This window comes from Felis catus, chromosome B1 (genome assembly GCF_018350175.1).
Source record: "Felis catus isolate Fca126 chromosome B1, F.catus_Fca126_mat1.0, whole genome shotgun sequence".
In the NCBI taxonomy this organism is placed as follows: domain Eukaryota; kingdom Metazoa; phylum Chordata; class Mammalia; order Carnivora; family Felidae; genus Felis; species Felis catus.
Window position 1 is genome coordinate 201724280 of NC_058371.1, and position 19536 is coordinate 201743815.

At 52.4% G+C, this 19536-nt stretch overlaps 1 protein-coding gene across 8 annotated transcripts in view; it reads right to left on the reverse strand.

Annotated features, from left to right (window-relative positions):
- The window catches only part of AFAP1 (actin filament associated protein 1), a 147602-nt gene that overhangs the window by 84556 nt on the left and 43510 nt on the right, over positions 1-19536 (reverse strand). For 4 of the 8 annotated variants that reach the window (XM_023253429.2, XM_023253430.2, XM_023253427.2 and 1 more), the window contains 3 exons: positions 7830-8017; positions 7427-7542; positions 1114-1242 (listed from right to left, as the gene is read on the reverse strand). In XM_023253429.2, coding sequence (XP_023109197.1) covers positions 1114-1242; positions 7427-7457 — 160 coding nt within the window. In that variant the 5' untranslated portion in view covers positions 7458-7542; positions 7830-8017. Of the gene's footprint in view, positions 1-1113; positions 1243-7426; positions 7543-7829; positions 8018-11833; positions 12543-19536 lie in introns of those variants that run through there. The other 4 variants (XM_019829804.3, XM_019829806.3, XM_023253428.2 and 1 more) reach the window with 4 other exon arrangements.

Consider the following 19536-nt stretch of genomic DNA (forward strand, 5'->3'; position numbering starts at 1 on the left):
AGGCAGGAAAGTGGAAGGAATCGGGTTTCATATGGGCACGGGACTATCTATAGGCCCGGACCCACCTGGAAAGACCCACAAGAACAGCCACTCGACACGGTTCACCTGCACTGGGCTGCATGTGCTATGCAGGCAGGAAAATGGGCTGGGAAAAGCCAGAGCCCCGAGCGCCAGAAGCTGCGGTGGAGAATTCTGGCACGGAACTGGCAAGAGTGAAAAGACAGAAAAAGAACGAATGGGAATATTCTACCACTGAAAATAATCAGCGGACAGGTTCACGGCTAATTAAAGAGCGGAGGGGAGAACAAGACAGGTGGAAAGCTTCGGAAGCACGTACAGAGCACAGCACGAGAGACAGAGGGTCGGAACCCACCGGGCAGAAGGAGACAGGAAGGGGCATCGGGGAAAGCCAACAGCAGCTCCCAAGGCTGGAGGCCCACATGCGGTGGTGCGTCCAGACCACCTGTCAGGAACAGCCGGGCAAAGGGAACACGCAGAGGGCGTGGGGTTGGAAAGCAGGGCCCCTTCCACCCATAAAAGCCACAGGAAAGGGACCCCTGGGTGGCTCGGTCGGTTGAGCGTCCAACTCTTGACTTCGGCTCAGGTCACGATCTCACGGTTCGTGAGTTCGAGCCCCGCGTGGGGCTCTGTGCTGACAGTGTGGAACCTGCTTTGGGATTCATGCTCTCTCTCTCTCTCTCTCTCTCTCTCTCTCTCTCTCTCTCAAAACCGAATAAATATTAAAGGGGAAAAAAAGCAACAGGAGAAAATCACAGCCAGTGATGGCGGGTTTACCACATGTCAGACACTGTCTGGAGGTATTTTATGTCATCGCCTCTGACTCCCACGACATTCGTCCGAGGCGGATGCTCCCGATGAGGCGAGGAGTGTACAGAGAGGAAGTAAGTAGAGCGTGGTCACCGTCAGCTCCTCAAAGGCTTTGCCCTCCCACGCGGGGAGCCCGCCGGCACCGGGCACACAGGGAGGCCCTCGGGGACAGCGTGGTGAATCGATAGGTTCATATGTTAATGAACAAACGATCGTGTTTACATAGTGGTATTAAAGAAGGTTCAGAGGCAAAACAGACACTGGAGGAAGAAAGAGCGGACGCACCTTTGGATGACTGTATCCTCAGCAGGATGTCGGTAATCACCGCCTTTTTCTCCCTGACGGTTGACGTTAGGTACTCGTGGTCCAGGAGTTCAAGAAAGAGACGGAGTTCAACTATTAACTCTTCCATTGCTGCGAACAAAGGAGAGAGGAAGGACACCGTCAGACCCAGTGGTGTGCAAACGCCACAGGATAAATGCGCTTCATTTCAGCTGGACTGGGTACAGTGTTCCCATGTGCAAAGCAAGTTTGCCGAAGCCAGGCGGACGAAGATCCAGGCACCACCTTCTAGACAAACACGCTGCTTTGCTCGGCTTTGACGCGGCGAGTTTCGTCTCGGACAAGCTCCAGAGCCGTGCTGCCAACAGATGGAGCCGTGACCCAAAAGCCCGAAATCATGGGGTCAATTGCATATTAAATTTCAATGTTGAGAAGGAGCTGGCAGTTTGAAACGCCAAAGAGCTTTCAAATAACCACTAGGACGTGGTTTCAGAAACTCAACACTCAACTCTGCTTCCATCCCCAAGAAGGCCGTGAGCATGTCTGTGCAGTTACGAGAAAGATGCCGATGCCAAGAAGGACTTGGGTGCGGACTCCTCACCGTGTCTGTCCCTTATAGGATCAAGGCAGACTCAAGACCAGGCTACGTGGCTGAAGTCAGCAATTGACGTCTCATGGTGTGAACCTTTCAGGGACCCCAAAGCCCTTGTAGGGTGTGCAGGGGCTCCAACTATTTTTATAGTACTGAAGCTTGATTCTTCTTGTCCGGCATTAATGGTGCAAAGGCAAAGAGGCTTAAACTGCCACCCTCTTAGCACAAAGCAAAGCAGGGACGGCGAACTAAACTTGTGGCCACTGTATACCTCACCACACGCTGACAGTAAAAATTGAAATGTTACTTTAAGAGTGTTTTGGGGGGCAGCTGGGTGGCTCAGTTGGTGGAGTGTCTGACTCTGGATTTCTGCTCAGGTCGTGATCTCAGTTTGTGACTTTGAGCCCCACATCAGGCTCTGTGCTCCGTCTCTCTCTGCCCCTCCCCTGCTCACACCTCTCTCAAAATCAAATAAACTTTAAAAGAAAAAGAGCTTTGACGGAGTGGTACGAATCGTCCGCCCCAGGGGATGAACCTTTTTGGCATCCTGTACGATAAAATGGGAAGCAGGCAAGCAAGCAGCCCCTCCGCGCAGACTGACAGACAACGGGGGTCGGAGGGCAAGCACGCGTGCACTGTTTGAGGTGCCAGTCACACTAAGCTGCTTTGTCACGGGGCCCCAGGAAGCAATGATACACGAACTGTAAGGACACAGACTGAGTGTATGACTGACATCTTCCCAACAGGGAACAAAATGACCTAATCAGGCCAAGGTAAACAACGGCAGCGTCGGTTGCCAAGGGTAAAATTTGAGCTTCCAAATGGAAGAGTGAGAATTTCGAGCACTTGTACCCACCACCGTGAGCACGACAGCTTCTCAACAGAGACTTTCCCGACCAGAACGGGAGTGACACTGACCAACAGGCCTTTCTGATACGGTACAGAGCAGCAGGTCAGCCTTTGGAAGAGCCACACAACCCAGTGAACCGTGACGTCACAAAATCACACACGGGCAAAGGTCCATCTAACGTACAAAATAAGCTGAAATGTTCTAATGTAACGGAGGCTGAAGTGTTTGCTGTCTGATTCAGCTTCAGATTCCACATTGCAACTAACACACTAAGAAACTACCACTTGACAATTTTTGGTGTAGTATCAAAGAAGAATATTGACAGTTTCCTGAAAAGGCACTGAAGTACTCTGACCCTGGGTCTGTGTGAGCCAGATTCTCTTTATGTGCTCCCTCTAAAACAATGCTTCACAGCAATCTGAGCGCAGAAATAGATACAAGAATCCAGTCATCTTTATCAAACCGGATACGGGAAATACTTGCAGGAATCTAAAACACGGCACTATCTCACAAATCAGCTTGTTTTGGTCCATGTGGTTACTTTTCATAGACATATATTATTTTTAAATGAATTAAGAAATTCCTTAAAAATCTGCCAGTTTTAAATTATAATGTGTACAGATAAGCCACACATCTTCAGTATTTATTTTGAAACCAAAAAGTCCTAAGCAAAAAGGTTTGAGAACCACTGGTCTATGGGATTCTTTCCAAGTCTACAACACTCTTCAGGACTAAAGATCCTAACTGAGGCCATGCTGTTGTAACTACAGAAGCTCTCATAATTTGAGGTACGTGGATGAAGAAATGGCAAATGAGTCCAAAGTAGGCAAGGTGTATCCCTGGGCTGTTCACTTTTCCTAATTGAACGAGTTTCCCTCTATGAAATGAAGAGGATGGATTAAGTATTTACTTAGTCAAACACTGACTAAAGGTGTCATTAGTCAAACAATGTCTTGATGATTCTAAGTGGAAAACAATCTCATCTATACTTTAAAAATGGTGGGCTCCTAGTGTCGTTCATAGTTCAAAAGGTGGAAACAACCCACACGTCCACTGATGGCTGGACATGGCCTATACACGACGGAATATTCTTCAGCCTTGAGAAGGAGGGACATTATGATGCCTGTTACAATATGGATGAACCCGGAGGACCTCGTGCTCAGTGAAATACACCAGTTACAAAAGGACACGTACTGTGTGATTCCACGTATGCGAGGTACTTACAGTCGTCAAAATCACGGCGACAGAATGTGGAGTGGTGTCTTCCGGGGCCCGGGAGGGAGAACGGGAAGTTAGGGTTCAATGGGTGGTTTCAGCCCGGGATGATAAGTTACCGTTTGGGAAGATGAAAAAGTTCTGGGGATGGAGAGTGGTGACAGCTGCCTGACAAAGGGAATGTGCTGAATGACACTAAATGTGCATTCAGAAAGAGTCAAAATGGCAAATTTTATGATATGTATATTTTACCACAATAAAAAAATAAAATCAACCTCATCCAAAAATCGATGGGCTGCTATCAGCAAAAATGTTAAAAATGCTTATGGGTCTATGTTAAACTCACGATAGCCCCTTCTCGGCCTTCATTCATACATACTTTTTTAATCAAAAATACCTCTCTTGCATGTAACCAAATTATATTCATCCTATAAGATTTCACGTAGGTCCCAGCATGAGTCATGAAAATGTATAAAGGGGGCCTCAGACTGCATCTGTCCTAAAGGCCCTGAGCTCTGTTACAGAGTTCCCACGCAGGACTCACACAGACCTCTCCGGGCTGTGAGTTTCCTGTGACCACGGGGGCGGGGCACCTCCTGGCTCACACTCCCCTGCTCAAGAGACCAGCGCCCTCTGGGAAGCCGTATCCATATCCCTGTCACCCTATGCAGCCTACAGCCACCTTCCACTCCCAGGATAACTTGCTGGGCCACCCTCAACCAAGCCGCACAGCCTGATTCTCCCTCCTTCCTGTGGAGTTTGCCTGGGACCAGGGACTCGTGGGCAGTTGGGATCTCTGCAGTGGAAGAAGACACATAGACACAGGAGCCATGTTTAAGCACATACGTGCCGGAGGGCGAAGCCAGTACCACAGGAGGAAAGAATTCAGTTATCAGCACACCCTGGAATACAGGCAGACATGCTCAGAGGCCAGAGACAGACAGACAGACACCGATGGGCTTCCCGAGAGCTTCCCGGCCCCTCCTCCATCATCCGTGGAGCTGCATGGCACACCTTACGCCCGAGCCTGCTCACAAACGTTCGTTTCGTTGTTTTTTACAAAAAGCTGCCTCGTATGGTTTTCTGTTCACCTGAAATTGCAAACCAAGATCCGCGGAGCACGGCTCTCCCCACCGCAGGGTGCGGCACATCTCACATCAGAGAGCGTGACTGTTGGAAAACCTTCACAGACTCCACAAACCACACCACGCCCCTGGCAGCCCCTGCAAACACTTAAAGCCCCCCGAGTCCCCCTCCTCCCAGTCCCCTCTGACCAATCCTCCCCAATCGGCCCCTCCCCACGGGGCTCCGCCTTCGTTCCCAAGACTCACTCCTCTGGCGGCGGCCCCACCCATAACCGATAACCGGATACTTCGTGATCTAGGCTTTGTTTTGGTGTTGTTCTTCTCCCAACAGCTGGTCGGCTGGTTGAGAGCAGGTTTTGCACTGGGCTCATCTCTGGACGCCCGGCCCCGCGGTACCGTGTGCGCGGAAAGCACCGGAGTACTGAGTGACGGGTGACTTTCCAGTAAGGAAGAGACACTTTCTGAGGACCCACGACGTGAAAGGCACCTACACAAGACCCCTCCTCCGCCTCCTCCCGGGAGTGCTGCTGAGACTCCATCATCCCCATCTGCGGGGGAACGAGAAGCCAGCCCCGGTCTGCTCACTTGTATTCGAGCAAATGCTCACACAGCAGCCTCAAGTGTCCAGCCTGTGCTCGTCCCTGGAGAGCAGCCCCGGTGGGCTTAGCTGCTGTTGTCATCCCAGCTTACGGCTGACGAAACGGAGGCTCAGGGAGGTCGCCGAAGGCTACCAGGCAAGTAGGTGGCTAAGCTTCTCCAGCCAATAATCTGCTCACGGCCACACGGCGAGAGCGCAGCGGTGAGAACCTGAATGCGGATCTGATTCCAAGGGCCCTGCTTCGGCCCCTTCACGATGATCATCCCATGGTTGCTTCCTGACACGACCCGGCCCGGTGAGACGCTACAGCCATCTTCTTATGAGCTATTAGGGGGGTGATAAATTTCGCCGGGGCCTACGTGGTGCCCTGTAGGGCATCAGAATTACGTACCGAGCCATCTACCTCCCCCACTGGACTGCCGTCCTGGCCTACAGGGACAGCATCCGGTACGTCGCTGGGTTCCCTCTGGTGCCCAGCAGCGTCCAGCATTAACCACGCACTCAGCACATGCACGTTGAAGGAAGGGGCGTGACTTTCCAGAGCTAACAGACATGCCGCCAAGGCTAGGGAGGAACGAGAAGTTCCCGCACCCAATCTTCAGCCTAAGACTCTGGATATGGACCCGCCTTTCCCCGGAAGTCTAAGGGCAGTGTCCACAGGAGCTCTAGAAATGAGGCTCTGATGGACACGTGCCCCGACGCAGGGGTGGCATCGTATGACTCAAACTGCACCAGGTTGCCCTGTGCCCTCTGGCGCGGCCACTCCTTCTTCCAGCTCTGAGCCCGCTCTCGTAGGACAGGCAAAGCAATCCGGGGTCCAGGGATCCGGCTTGGGTTTCCACGGATGGATCCTGAGTGCCTCTCTCCGCGAGCCTCCGAGGACTTCCCTCCCCGGGACCCGACTTCTCCACCGCCAGACACTCGCTCTCTCCTTCGCTCGGGAGCCGGGCTGCTTCTCTGGGGCCAGGAAACACACGTGCACCCGACCTCCTGCAGCACTCCCGGCCCGAGTCCTCGTCACGATCCAGATTTTCTGTTTTCCCCCGCAGAAGTATCGTCCCTCCTTAGAGACGTTTGCTGGGGAATCAGAGCTCCCGCCAAGTGCCGGCCCCGTGCCAGACCCATCGGCACACGAGCCCTTCGAGACAGAGAAAGGTTATGTTCCGGCCCGAGGTCACAGTGCTCGACATGAGGGGCAGGATGGGAGTCAGAACCAAGTCTGCTCAGTGTTGATGCCTGTGTTTTTCGTACCGTCGCACGGACTGTACCTTTCACTCTCGGCGGAAGAGGACACTCACTCCTCTGTGTCCACGCTCAAGTCACCTCCTTCCCACGATGGCAACAGGCTCCCCTCACAACCACAGCCTTCTGGCTCATCGCTCAAATGGTGCCTTGCCTAGCTCTCTTACTAACACTGCTTATATTAAAAACCAGAATCTTATAACCGAGGCCAATTCGTTCTCAACTTGCTGACGGAACAAGGAAGGCTCACAGGGTCGGAGACTCACCAAGGGCACGGTCTGCTCCTCTTCCCCAGTTTGTGTGCCTGGAACACAGGCCAAAGGGCACTGCACTCAGAATAACAACCAGTGACACCCTCCTCTACAAAATGCTTCCAGTGCGTGTCATCCCTTGACCCTCACGATCACGTTGTCTTGGAAATATCACAGGTGGCAGAGATCAAAGGAAAACGGTGAAGAGCCTGATCCAGGCCAGGAAGCAGAGCAAGGCCACGTCCACCCTCGAACCACCGTGTGGCCCTCTGGGGCTCCCGCCTCCTCTGTTCGACCTCCCAACCCTCACACCCGCTACCCTCCCCTCGGCAGAATGGGAATCACTGAACAATGACTGGGACCGGGACACAGGTGTAGTCACTAGCTTCCAGGACAAAAAAAAAAAAAAAATTCCCAAATGCCCACACCACACAAAAGATCTGGCTACAGAATTTATGATTCCCAAGGCAACGAGGAAATCACCTGGAGGCATTTCTGGGTACATTCTATGCATCCGAACAGCAAAACTCCCTTCTCCCAAGCAAAAGGATGTCTGCACTAAATCAAGTGACTCTGCTCTTGTGGTGTCTTCCAAGGTCCTACAGAAAGAGGGAGAGAATGAGCAAGGCGGGGCAGCACAGCAGACAAAGAGTTCGGTACAGCAACTGGCTTCCTCTGTAGTCCGCCCCTCTACTATTGGAAAAACCTCTAACTCAGGTTTGGTGGTGGCTTGATTTATTTCAACGACAGAAAAGAAATGGGCTATCATTTGTGCGACCCAAAAACCACTTTAAAGGAATTTTATCCACCTTAATGCCTAGATCACAGAATGTGAACGCCAGACGGATGGGAGGAACCTGGGGCCCAGAGAAGGAAAGTGACTCACCTGCTGAGGTCACAAAGTATTTGGTTAAAAGGCCCCAACCAGGAGCCGGGCGGCCTGACTGCCAGGCCGGAGCGCCCGGGTCTGCACGGAGCTGTCTTCTCCACACGCCTCCTCCAGGGGCGAGGACAGAGCTCCCGGGGTCCCCCTGCAGTTTCCCAGGACACCGAGCCACTCGCCGAGGACAAATCCTGCAAGCAACGAGAAATAACATCCACTACTACTGTCTCTAGGAAGACACGGTTAGCCACCCAAACCTCCCTCCTCTTTGTCAGGAAGGGCAAGGAACGGTTCGCAGATTCCCGTCACGCAATTTGTCACAGCGGCAGACTGCACACGCTGCCACGTCCACATTCTCCTCAGTCCACAAGCTTCGCTGGCGTATATGAGACCCGTGCTGTTTGCACCCTCAGTGATGGTCAGTGTCTCTGGGCAACCACGATGGCGGCTGGGGGGGGGGGGGCCTTTTTTTTTTTTTAATGTTTTTATTTATTTTTGAGAGAGTGAGAGTGTGTGTGTCTGAAGGGGGAAGGGACAGAGAGAGAGAGGGAGACCCAGAATCCGGAGCAGGCTCCGGACTCCAAGCTATCAGCACGGAGCCCGACGCGGGGCTCAAACTCACAAACTGCAAGATCATGACCCGAGCCGAAGTCGGACGCTCAACCGACTGAGCCCCCCAGGCGCCCCAAAGGGGGTCTTTTCAGTGTTAAGTGTTCACCCCAGACCCCTCTCAAGTGGTTCTTCCCTCCCAAGTTCTAACCCACCGCATGGAAACTAGACGTGGGTAACTTCCCTTATCTAGGGTCACTTGCAAACAGGCACGGGCTTCTCCCTACTTGCCCAGTGCCCCTGGCTCTCCCCTTCCCAGCCCCAGCGCACAGCCCCAGCTGGCACCCGGACCCGCCAGGCTCCACGTGTCCTTCTCACCGGGTGGAGCTACGGTCACCGCCTGCTGCCAGCCAGCCCACCTACGATCACCTTGCTGCCATCTCCTCCTCCCTCCCCAAACTGCCAGTCCTCTAGAGCGGAACACACGTCCCGCCTCCCCGGCGAAGACACCCTGGTCATTCCATCCATCCTGACCCCCCTTCCCAGAATCTCTCCGTCCATGTCTCTGCTTGGCCCTCCTCACCCGCCGATGCTTACAAGGAGCCCAGCGTTGGTGGCCACACAAATCAGATCCACGGCCCCGTTCCGAACCTTCCTAGCCGTGTCACCTTAGGTCAGTGAGTAAGTCCCCCAAACGATCTCATCCTTCACATGAGATGCTGATCATGTATCTCAGTGTTGTAACGAGCGTTAAAGGAGGGGCTCTACGCGCAGAGCCAAGTACCTCACAACTGGCGGCTGGCGGCATTACGACTGGCACATGCTCATCTTCCTAGTTCACTGTGCGACCTGGGATCGATGGGATCGATGAGTAGGTAAACACCACGCACATACTTCTTACCTTCCGAAACTACGAAGTCCTTAAATATCTGCCTCCCCTTAAGAGAAGCCATGAAACGCTATCCTATACGACTCTATGCAAATACATTTAAAAGTAGGTGAAATACATAAGTTCACAGAAAGGAGTACAATTTACCAGATTGTCTTAGAAAGCATACACAGACCAATTTTCCATATAAGAAGCAGAGAAACATGCCAAAGAATTAGCCCCACAAATGCAAGTCCCAGGCCCAGATGGTTTTACAGGGGAATTCTACCAAACCTTATATACCAAACCTTACTACACAAATTGTTTCAGAGGGTAAATACAGAAATTTTTCAAATACTTTCTTTTTTAGAAGTTGGTACAAAACCGATGCCTAAACCTGACAGAGATAGCACAAAAAGAGAAAACCAAAAGACTAATGTTACTTACAAATACCAATGCAAAAATCCTAAATAAAATATTAACAAACAGAAATCAACACAATACATTAATAGCACACCATGACCAAATGGGGTTCATTGCAGCAATGCCAGGATGACTCGGTGTTAGAAAACATGCTAATATAATTTATCATATTAATATCTTCTCTAATGAGATCATGTGATTCTCTCCATAGATCATGAAAATGCATTCAACAAAATTCAATACTCACTCCTAATTAAAAAAAAAAATCAACAAATGGGAATTGATGTATACTTCCTTAGCTTGATAAAATACGTGTAGTAACTCCTATAGGCTGAATGTCTGTGTTCCCCCCAAATTCATGTTGAAACCTAATGCCCAATGTGATAGTACCAGAAGTGGGGCCACTGGGAGGTGATGAGTCATGAGGAGCCTTCTCAAAGGGGAATGGTGCCCGGTACAAAATGGTACAAAAGAGGTCCTACAGATCGCTCTTGCCCCTTTCCCCTGTGAGGATGAAGAGCAGGCAGTCTACAGCCCAGAGGAGGATCCTCACCAGAACCCATCCATGCTGGAACCCTGATCGCAGACACCCAGCCTCCAGGGCTGGGAGAGATTAATGTCGGTTGTTTACAAGCCTCCTGGTCTATGCTACTCTGGTATAGCAGCCCGAGTGGCCTAAGACACTAACAGACAAACCAAAGCAAGAAGAGGAGCCTACTTAGTGAGAAAGACTTCAGGCGTTCCCGGAAAGGTTGGAAACAAGTCAAGCAGGCCTGTTCCCTCCACCACGTTTAACACTCTATTGGGAGCGCCAGCCAAAGCAATTAGAAAAGAGAGACAACTAGAGACTTACGAATGGAAATGAAACAACAAAATTATCTCTGTCCGCAGCTGATGCGAAATCATTCATGGAAAACCCAAGATAACCAATGATAAAACTACCACAAATAATAACAAACTCCGATAAAGTTTTCAATAAAGTTTTGCATGTTAATTCTATACCAAACAAGCATTTAGAAGCAATCAGAAAGTAGAACACTTGAAGTAATTTAAAAAGAAACGTGCACAACCTCCATGAGGAAAACTGAAAGCACTCCTGAAAGACAAAGAAGTAAATCTGAACAAACAGAAAAGTGCCCCCTTGCCTTTGGAGAGGACAACTTACCATCAGAAAGATGTTAATTCTGTCCACGGTCACAACCAATTTAATGTACCAGCGAGGATGCGGGGATGTCTCAGAACAATGACGAAGGACGGACCCTACCCTCTATTAAAGGTTGCTACCGTTAAAAAGGTGTGATGCAGGTACATATGTTCCCAGGTGGATCAACACAACAGAACAGAAAGTCAACAAACGGACCTGCATGCGTTCAGATATGTGGCACCTGCTACGGGAAGCATCGCAAACAAAGGGGGAAAAGATGGCCCTCCCCCAAACCGGAGTCAGGACAACTGGCAGCCATTTGGAGGAAGACAAAAGATAAATTTAAGTACTTACATCACACACCAGAAGAAACTCCAAAGATACCTGAGAATCAAAATACCAAAGACGAAGCCATTCAAGTCCTCAAAGAAGCAGAAGGCGAATTCTTTTATAACCCCGGCCTGGGAGAAGATTTTCTAACTAGGACTCAAAATCAGATGCCACAAGAGAACGGGGGTCAGGGAGGCTCCGGAAAGAACAGCACAGATGAGGCAGGGCTCGCACCTGCCTCCCGCGGCGCACCGGGGCCTTGTGGGAAAGCGCACATCTCTCCGAGCTGACCGTCTCCAGAGGCTGGGTCGCTGCAGCGCTGGGGAGCCTGTTGCACCAAACCTCCATGGCTCCCCCTCCCCCGGGACCAGTGCACCGGATTTGAGGCTCCAGTTAGGAAGCAGTTTCTAAACCATGGCTGGTCCCGAGACCAACCTCCTTTTCAGAAAATGGCCCTTGTCCCCGACCTCCTTAAGAAGTGACTTTTCCCGACACTGTATCAGATCTCAACCAGCCCCTGTTGATGTTTCCAGAGTCATCCTCTCCACTCCCCCACTCTGCCTCACACTGCGGCAAACGGTACGGTTTCCTACACCCGTCGGGCCCGCCCTTGCCCGCTCTTGCCCGCGGACGGTGGCCTCCACCCTGCCCGTCTGTGTCGTGCTACACCTCTCGCGGCCACGCCTCCCTTACCTGGCCGCCCTGCGAGACAGCGCCGTCCCCACCGGGCAGGCCCGCCCTCGGCAGAGTCCACGCCTGACGCAGGAGCGGTGGCTGGACCCGTGTGTCTGTTCCGGCGGGCAGCGGGCGGCCTCACGTCGGGGACCGCCGCGTGACTCCACGGACGCGCACAGTGTGCTTGGCGAATTCACACGCCCGTTTGTTTCTACATCTCCATGACGGACAAAACTCCTGAGATTCGTGTGGAAGAGAAAGTTGCAGAGAAAAATACCACGGACCGTCCTCTCCTGGTAGCCATGTCTTCCGTGCTATTCTTAGGACACGCGATCAGAAGTGGCGAAGGAATGATTCTGACAGCTTCACGGTCTCCGCCAGGTCGATGCCCGTCTCCGTCAGCAGAGACACTGACAGGAGGACTTGGGAGCGTGCTCGGGAGGGACGGGGCTTGTGTGGCACTGGAGCAGAGGAGCCGACGCTCCAGCACAGCACAGCATATTTTCCCTTATAGGGTTACGGTGAGGACTCTTCGTGCAGACTCTGGCAAATCTTTCCACAGGCCCCCGCAGATAATCTCAATGGGCTGCCGAAAGGTCGATCTGAGAAACCTCAGGAAAAGCAGCATAGCCTCAGACGCGGTCTGCCTGGCCAGTTTGCCTCAGCTAGACCACGTCCAAAATTCCTCACGACTCAGACGACCACGATCCGAATGACCGGATGCGGGACCCGACCAAACGTCTTGGGCTCCCGGTGCCCTGCCCTACAGTGCGGGGGTAACAACAGTTATGTGCCTCGCGAGACGGCTGGAGATCCAAAGAAGGCTATAAATAAAAGCCTGGGACTTCAGGGGAATTCCATTCAGGCTCGTTTAATTTGATTCTGAAAAGTCAAAGTAAATAAAGTTGCTACTTGTCACTCTCTCGGGTCTGCAGGCCTGGCAGTCAGGGCCCAGTTTCAGCATCGACCGAGAACTGATCCTTACAAGATTTGTCAACATCCCAGAGGAAAGCTTGCATTTCTACAAGAGTAAGTGCATGCATATATATTCTAAGTCCTGAGACGCTTCCTTTCTGGTCAGAGTGAGCCAGCAAAAAGCCCCCCATGGGATCGGTGTAAAAATCCACAGAGCATATTCTTGCAATCATCATAAAAGTCGGATTAACACATGGAGAAAAAATAAAGTGCTGAAGGAAATATCCTTCTATGATTTTGTAGAATGCAAAGGAGGAGCAAAACCTAGATCTGGAGCTGTCTTCCACAATCATAATAATACATGTAATCTGACCCCCTGAAGCCCTATTCCTAGGCTGGTAGGAGAGACCACAGATAAAAGCAAGCTGGTTGCTAACAAAGGTTCCAGTATGATATTGAGAGCACGGTATTTGCATTCTACGGAACAGAAACTGATTTCAGTAGTGAGTTGTGAAACACCGACCACGTGCAAGACGTCGGACTCAGAAGTAGCAGCAAGCCCCGACTTCCAACGGTTCACGACGGAGAGCAGCAGATAAACATTTGGACTCGCGATCCTTTCTTCTATGAAAGGGAGAGTCGCAGGTTTTCAGAAAAGGTGGCATTGGAAGACCCCCACGTCTGCAAAGGTGGCTCTGACAGCAGCATCCAGGAGGAAGTGGATAGTGAGACTACTACACGAACAGGCCCACGGGGCAGGGGATCTGAACGACAGCCCTGGGAGGATGGAGAAGGAAATGCGCTCTATTCACTGCACTATATTTCACATAGTTACTAAAAAAAAAAACCTCATGGCACAGATACTTGGGTAACCTAAGTGTGGGGTGTACAATAATAAGTAACACAAACATGGTCTCTTACACTCAAGTTAGGGAAAAAGAGCCAGAAATGAGGACAGACGCTGTGAACAAAGCATCCAGCCAACAATTTTATGTCACATTTTCTAGCTCCAGATCCCTGCTTCATCTCTGAGGTCCTCTGCCCTTAAGAATGGTTCTGTATTCACAGTGGCCCAAAGGTGAAGCCACCCAAGTGTCCATCGACGGAGGAACAGATAAACCAAGTGTGGGCCATCAGACAACAGAATATTATTCAGCCTTAAAAAGGAAGGGAATCCAGTCCGGACACCTGCCACCACACGGATGACACCGTGCTAAGTGAAACAAACCAGTGACCAAAGGGCAAATACTGTAGAAGTCCACTCCGATGAGGTCCTTAGGGTATTCAGATCCACAGACACAGAGTACGGGTGGGGGGCGCCAGGGGCCGGGGGAGGGGAGGGGAGGTAGTGTTTAATGGGGGCAGGGCGTCAGTGTGGGAAGGTGGGAAAGTTCTGGAGACAGAGGGCGGTGATCCACAACAGTGCGGGTGTGTTTAATGCCACTGATTTCTATTCTTGAAAAGGGTTAAAATGGTCAATTTTATCACAATTTTTTTTTTACTTATTGAGGTATAACTACATAATACTATATTAGTTTCAGGTATATCACACAATCTGTGAATGAATGAATGAATGAATGAATGAATGAAGAATGGCTCCATGTCGCCCACTCACAAACACCCTAGCGCCCCCTGAGCGAAGCTGAGCCTTGTCCAGCAGCCAACCCTTTGCCAGTGTGGCCCCAGCATCCTCACAGATGGATCACCTTCCACACTCTGCCTGTGTGTGCTTCCGTGAGGCCAGATCCAGCTACTGCTCATTCTTTCCAGAACATTCTTGTGTTCCTTCCTCTGACCTTGGCTCATGTGTTCTGCAATACACCTGCCCCAGCACTCAACTTCTCTCCCAAGCAAGATTTCTGCGGGTGAAACCAAGCACCACCTCGCTCTGCAGACCCTTCCCAGATCATCCCAGGGGACGGCGACCACTCCGGCCTGTGCTTAGGCCCCTCATCCGTCTACTCTCCTGCCAGTTTCTCTGCAAAATAATCAGATGCTCCCTAGCAAGGAACAACTGAAAAGTGAAAGAAAGAAAAAAAAAAACACCTCATTCCATTTATAATGGCTTTGAAATATAAGAAATACCTGAGTTAAACAAAGTGTTGTGGAAGACGTATAAACTGTCCACTATGAGACGCTGCTCAGAAAACTGAACGCAAATCTAAATAAAAGGAGAAACACCATATCGCAGAGTGCAAGACTCTGTAGTCAATTCAGCAATTCTCCCCCAAGTTATTCCAGAGACTCAACACAATCCCAAAAAGGTCCCAGCAGCTTTTGCAAAGAGGAGGAAAAAAAAAAAAAAAAAAAGATGCTGAATCTAAAGTACATGAAAATGAAACAAACAAGAATAGCAAACATTGCAGAGAGAAAAACCATGTTGGGGGACTTCACTGAGCTTTGAGACTTAACTGCCAGCCCACAGCAACCAAGCCCACGCGGTACTGCTGTTAGGAGGGACAGTGAAACAGAGCAAAGTCCCACACGATGGCCAACTGGTCTCGGACAAGGATGCCAAGTCACTTCAATGGGGAAAGAACGGTCTTCGGAACAAATGGTTCTGAGCAAGTGGGTGTCCCATGGAAAAGTGACTTTCATCCCCTGCATCAAACCGTCTACAAAAATGAACATTCAAATGGATCAGAGGCCTGCAGATAAAAAGGAAAACCACAAACTATCTAGAAATAGGAAAGAAAACGTGCCAGTAATTATTTAGGACTTTGGAGTAGCCCAGGAGCTCTCGGGAGAACACAAAGTACTAATGTAACATTTAGAACTCGGTAAGTTGGGCTTTTGAAAGACAACACTGAGGAAATACTTGCAATGCACATTTGACAAAGCACAACAGACGGACTCCTCAGAACGTCCTGAGAACCTAACAATAAACAACAGAGGAGTCCGACAGCCCCACACGCACAAAAAGACACAAACGGCCGTGAGGCGTGGGCACCACCAGTCACCGGGGTGAAGCTAGTTAAAATCACGACGGCACACGCCTCCACCTGCAGCACGATGACCAGAGCTCGCGAGACTGGCGGCATCAGGCACAGACAAAACCGCGAGCGCGCGGCGCACTGGCACTTTCCTGGAAGGAGCCTCCGTGGTGCAGCCACTCCAGAGAACAGTCTGGCAGCTTCTCCTAAAGTGAAACGTGCATCTCCCGTGGGGTCCGACAATTCCACCGCGCGTGTCTGCACACAAACGTTAGCGGCTTCGCTCAGAACAGCCAGACGCTGCCCTTGGCCCAGAGATCGTTAGCAAATACCCAGATAAACCATGACGCGTTCACACAACGGAGTATTTGGTCGCAATAAAAAGAAACCAACTATCCATTTGCGCCACTTGTGAAGGAAGCCCAAAGAGGCACGCTACACGATCCCATTTTCATGCAATTCTAGGATCAGCAAAGCAAAGTCACAGAAAGCAGGTGGGGGGTGAGGGGGGGACGGGTTGCCCTGGTCTGAGTGGGCGAGGGACCCGTCCTGCTGGATTCCGGATTCGCGGGGCTCCAACCAGGGCGGGCGGGGCGGGCTGATCACGTGACAGGCACAGAGTTCAAGGTCAGAGAAAAAGACCCCACCTAGTCAAGGCGGAGCCACACGAAACAGGAGATACTCTGCACACTGAATCTGATAATGCCAGACAAACGGAAGAAAACCGAGGTAAATGGGATGTGAAGAGAGGGAGAGCGGGAACGGCAGAGAGGGAACAGAAGCGTGGACTGGCTCGGCACAGCAAGGGCTAATTCCACTTTCCTAAGGAGGGAAGCAGGGCTCCTAACCACAGGCGCAGAGACTCAGAAAGTTCCAGGGAACGGAGTTGTGTCTTCATCACCATACAGCTGCTCGGAACTTCATTCACGAATGCGTTCTCCTTCGAGTCAACGGAAGGAACAAAAACAAACAAAAGGGGAAAGAAAGGCAGACTGAACTCGTAAGCCGGGTCCGACTCAAACAACCGAAGGCTTTATTCTCTCCCAGGCCACTGCTGAGGCCGACCAGGTTCGGAGGGGTCACGGCCCACACGGCTGCAGGGGCCAGGGGCCAACCCGCACCCTCGCCAGCTCTGCCTTCTCCCAGGGGCGAGAGGTTCCCGCTCAAGTACGAAGCCCTCCAGCAGGAGGTCAAGGCTCCGCGAAAAGCGGCGCACAGCCGCCCCTGTCCAGCCAGCGTGGAGGGGCCGCGTGAAGCCCGGGGCCCCGCGCACCTGCGGGGAGGCAGGGCCGGGCCAGGTGCAGGGGCGCGGGCGCCCGCCTCCCCCGCCAGCCGCTGCCTCCTCACAGAGTTCCAGGGGCAGGCAGCGAGGTACGGAGCCCACCCACCCTCTCTGGGCACATCTGTCTCCCCGCTGACTCGGTTCCCTCTTCAGGGAGAGGCTCCTAAAGCTGGGCAGTATCTCACCTAATACTATGCGGGGTGGTTTGTTTTTTTTTGTTTTTAAGTTTTATTTATTTTGAGAGAGACAGAGAGAGAACATGAGCAGAGGGAGGGGAAGAAGGAGAGTGAGAGAGACAGAGACAGAGAGAGAGAGGGACAGAGAATCCCAAGCAGGCTCCATACTTAGCATGGAGCCCAAAGTAGGGCTCGATCCCACGACCCTGGGATCATGACCTGGGCTGAATCAGAGTCAGATGCTTAATCACCCTAGCCACCCAGGCGCCCTTAATACTATGGTTTTATGAACACAGACGCTGAAGCTAGGGGAGGAGCAGGGACTTTCGGGCCAAGAGCACAGAAAGGACCGACAGAAGAGTCTAGTTGCCCAGAAGGTTCTCTTTCTCTGAAACAACCCTACCTCCACAACCCGCGGGGACGGTGCTAACTCAGGGCACAGAAGAGGCCGGGCACCACCTCCGAATGCAGAAGCGTCGCTTTAAAAGAACCCGAGGCCTCTCCACACAGAATGAAAGATGAGCCTCTGGCCCACGAGGCAGCCACCAGCTGCCGGCTCAGAGAGCCCAAGGCCCTGCAGATGTCCCCAGTGACTGCCGGGACAGAGGGTTCGTGGGGGAGGGGCGGCTAGGAGGTTCCAGAGTGGGGAAGCTGCTCGCAGACCTCGCTCTCCCCGGGCGGTGGGAGAAGGGCAGGCGGAGGGAGAGGGAGGCCCACGCCAGCTGCAAGAGCCCACGTTTCCAGGAACGGAGACAAGGGATGTTTCCTCCTAAGCTCCACCTTTTTCGCTTCCAGCTGGATGGTCCGAGCCCTGCAGCCACACTTACCTGAGTCATCTGAGACGCGGCCTTGGACGACCCGCGGACATTGGGAGGCAGGGCCCCAGGACACCGAGGACAGTGCCCTCAGACTCCAGACGTGCCGACCGGGCGAAGCCGGCTCACCTCCCACAAACTCGAAGCGGTCCTCCCCGAATTCAAGCTCTTCCCTACACCGCTTCTGCAGCTCTACGGTGACCACGCATTTCAGATGGCTCCCCTGGCCCCGCCAGCTGTGCCCGAAACGCAGTCCTCGGTCAAAAGCGGGAAGGGAGGAGAGGGCACGTGTGAGGACGGGGAATGGACGGCAGGGGCAGGGGGCAGGATCAAAGCGCACGCCAGAAAAAGACCAAATAGAATTCTCGCAACCAGGGGGAGCTTTAGTCAAACGCTGGCTGCCATCCACAGCTCGTATTATACAGGAGAGACTGAGGCACGAGAGAGCAAGGCAGTGTGCCCAGTGACGCCCCAGGGGGGAGGGGGGAAAGTAACTTCTGCCTCGTATTGTTTCGCTAGTCTAGAACTTTCTACGCCACTCTGCATTAGCGGGCCGGACAGCCCCTCTCTGTCAGGAAAATAACAGTCCGTGACGACTCTCGTGTCTGTAAAGACAGAGTTGCCTTCACAGCTCTCACGTTGCAGAATTATATTTTAATATTAAAAAACCAGAGATAAAAGTATTTTTAAAATGCTTCCTCCCTGTCCTCCAGACTGGAACTCTCACTCTGCCAGGGGAATACAGCCTGGCGGGGGGGGGGGGGGGGGGGGGGGGGGGGGGTTCCTCTGGAAATGCATATTCTGATTCCGCAGGTAAGGGGGGCCCCGCAGGGCTGCGTTCCTAAGGAGCTCCCAGGTGCCGCGATCCTGCTGGGTCCGGGCCCGCCGGGCCCGAACCCGGCCCTCACTGAGTCTGCAGACCCAGTGGACCGACCGGCCGGCCGGCAGCAGGGCTCCTGGAAGAAATCAGGACAGCGTTGCTGCCGTGAAGCCTCCTCCCACCCACAAGCGGGGCGGGACGCTCACCGCAAACTGGATTCAAGCCTCCAGCAAAGTCATCAGGAGAGGGGACGGTTAGCCCAGGAAGGTTAGCCCAGGAACGACGTCCCCAAAGACACGTTTGGCCTCTGGCTAGGCTCCGAACGGCCAGGTCCAACCAGACTGAAAAGACTTGGTAGCACGGCTCGAACTGCAGCCTCCCGCCTCTCAGTGGGGACAAACCCACCGCGGGCCCAATCTGGCCCGAAGCCTCTGTTTGCACAGTTTGGTTGGCACCCAGCCACGCCCCTGGTCCACGGGGGCGGCTACCGGAGCCTAAAGCCTAAAATCTTCGCCACGTGGGAAGGGGGTTCAGGGAAATGAGGTCCAGAAAAGCGAGCCTGAAAGCCAAGGGCCATCATACGATCCCAACACTGCAGAGGCGGTCGCGACAGGGCAAGGGTTTGGTTTGGATCTGGTTTTGTTTTAATGTTTATTTTTAAGAGAAAGAGAGAGAAAGAGTGCAACCAGGGGAGGGGCAGAGAGAGAAGGAGACACAGACTCTGAAGGAGGCTCCGGGCTCCGAGCTGTCAGCAGAGCCTGACGCGGGGCTCGAACTCAT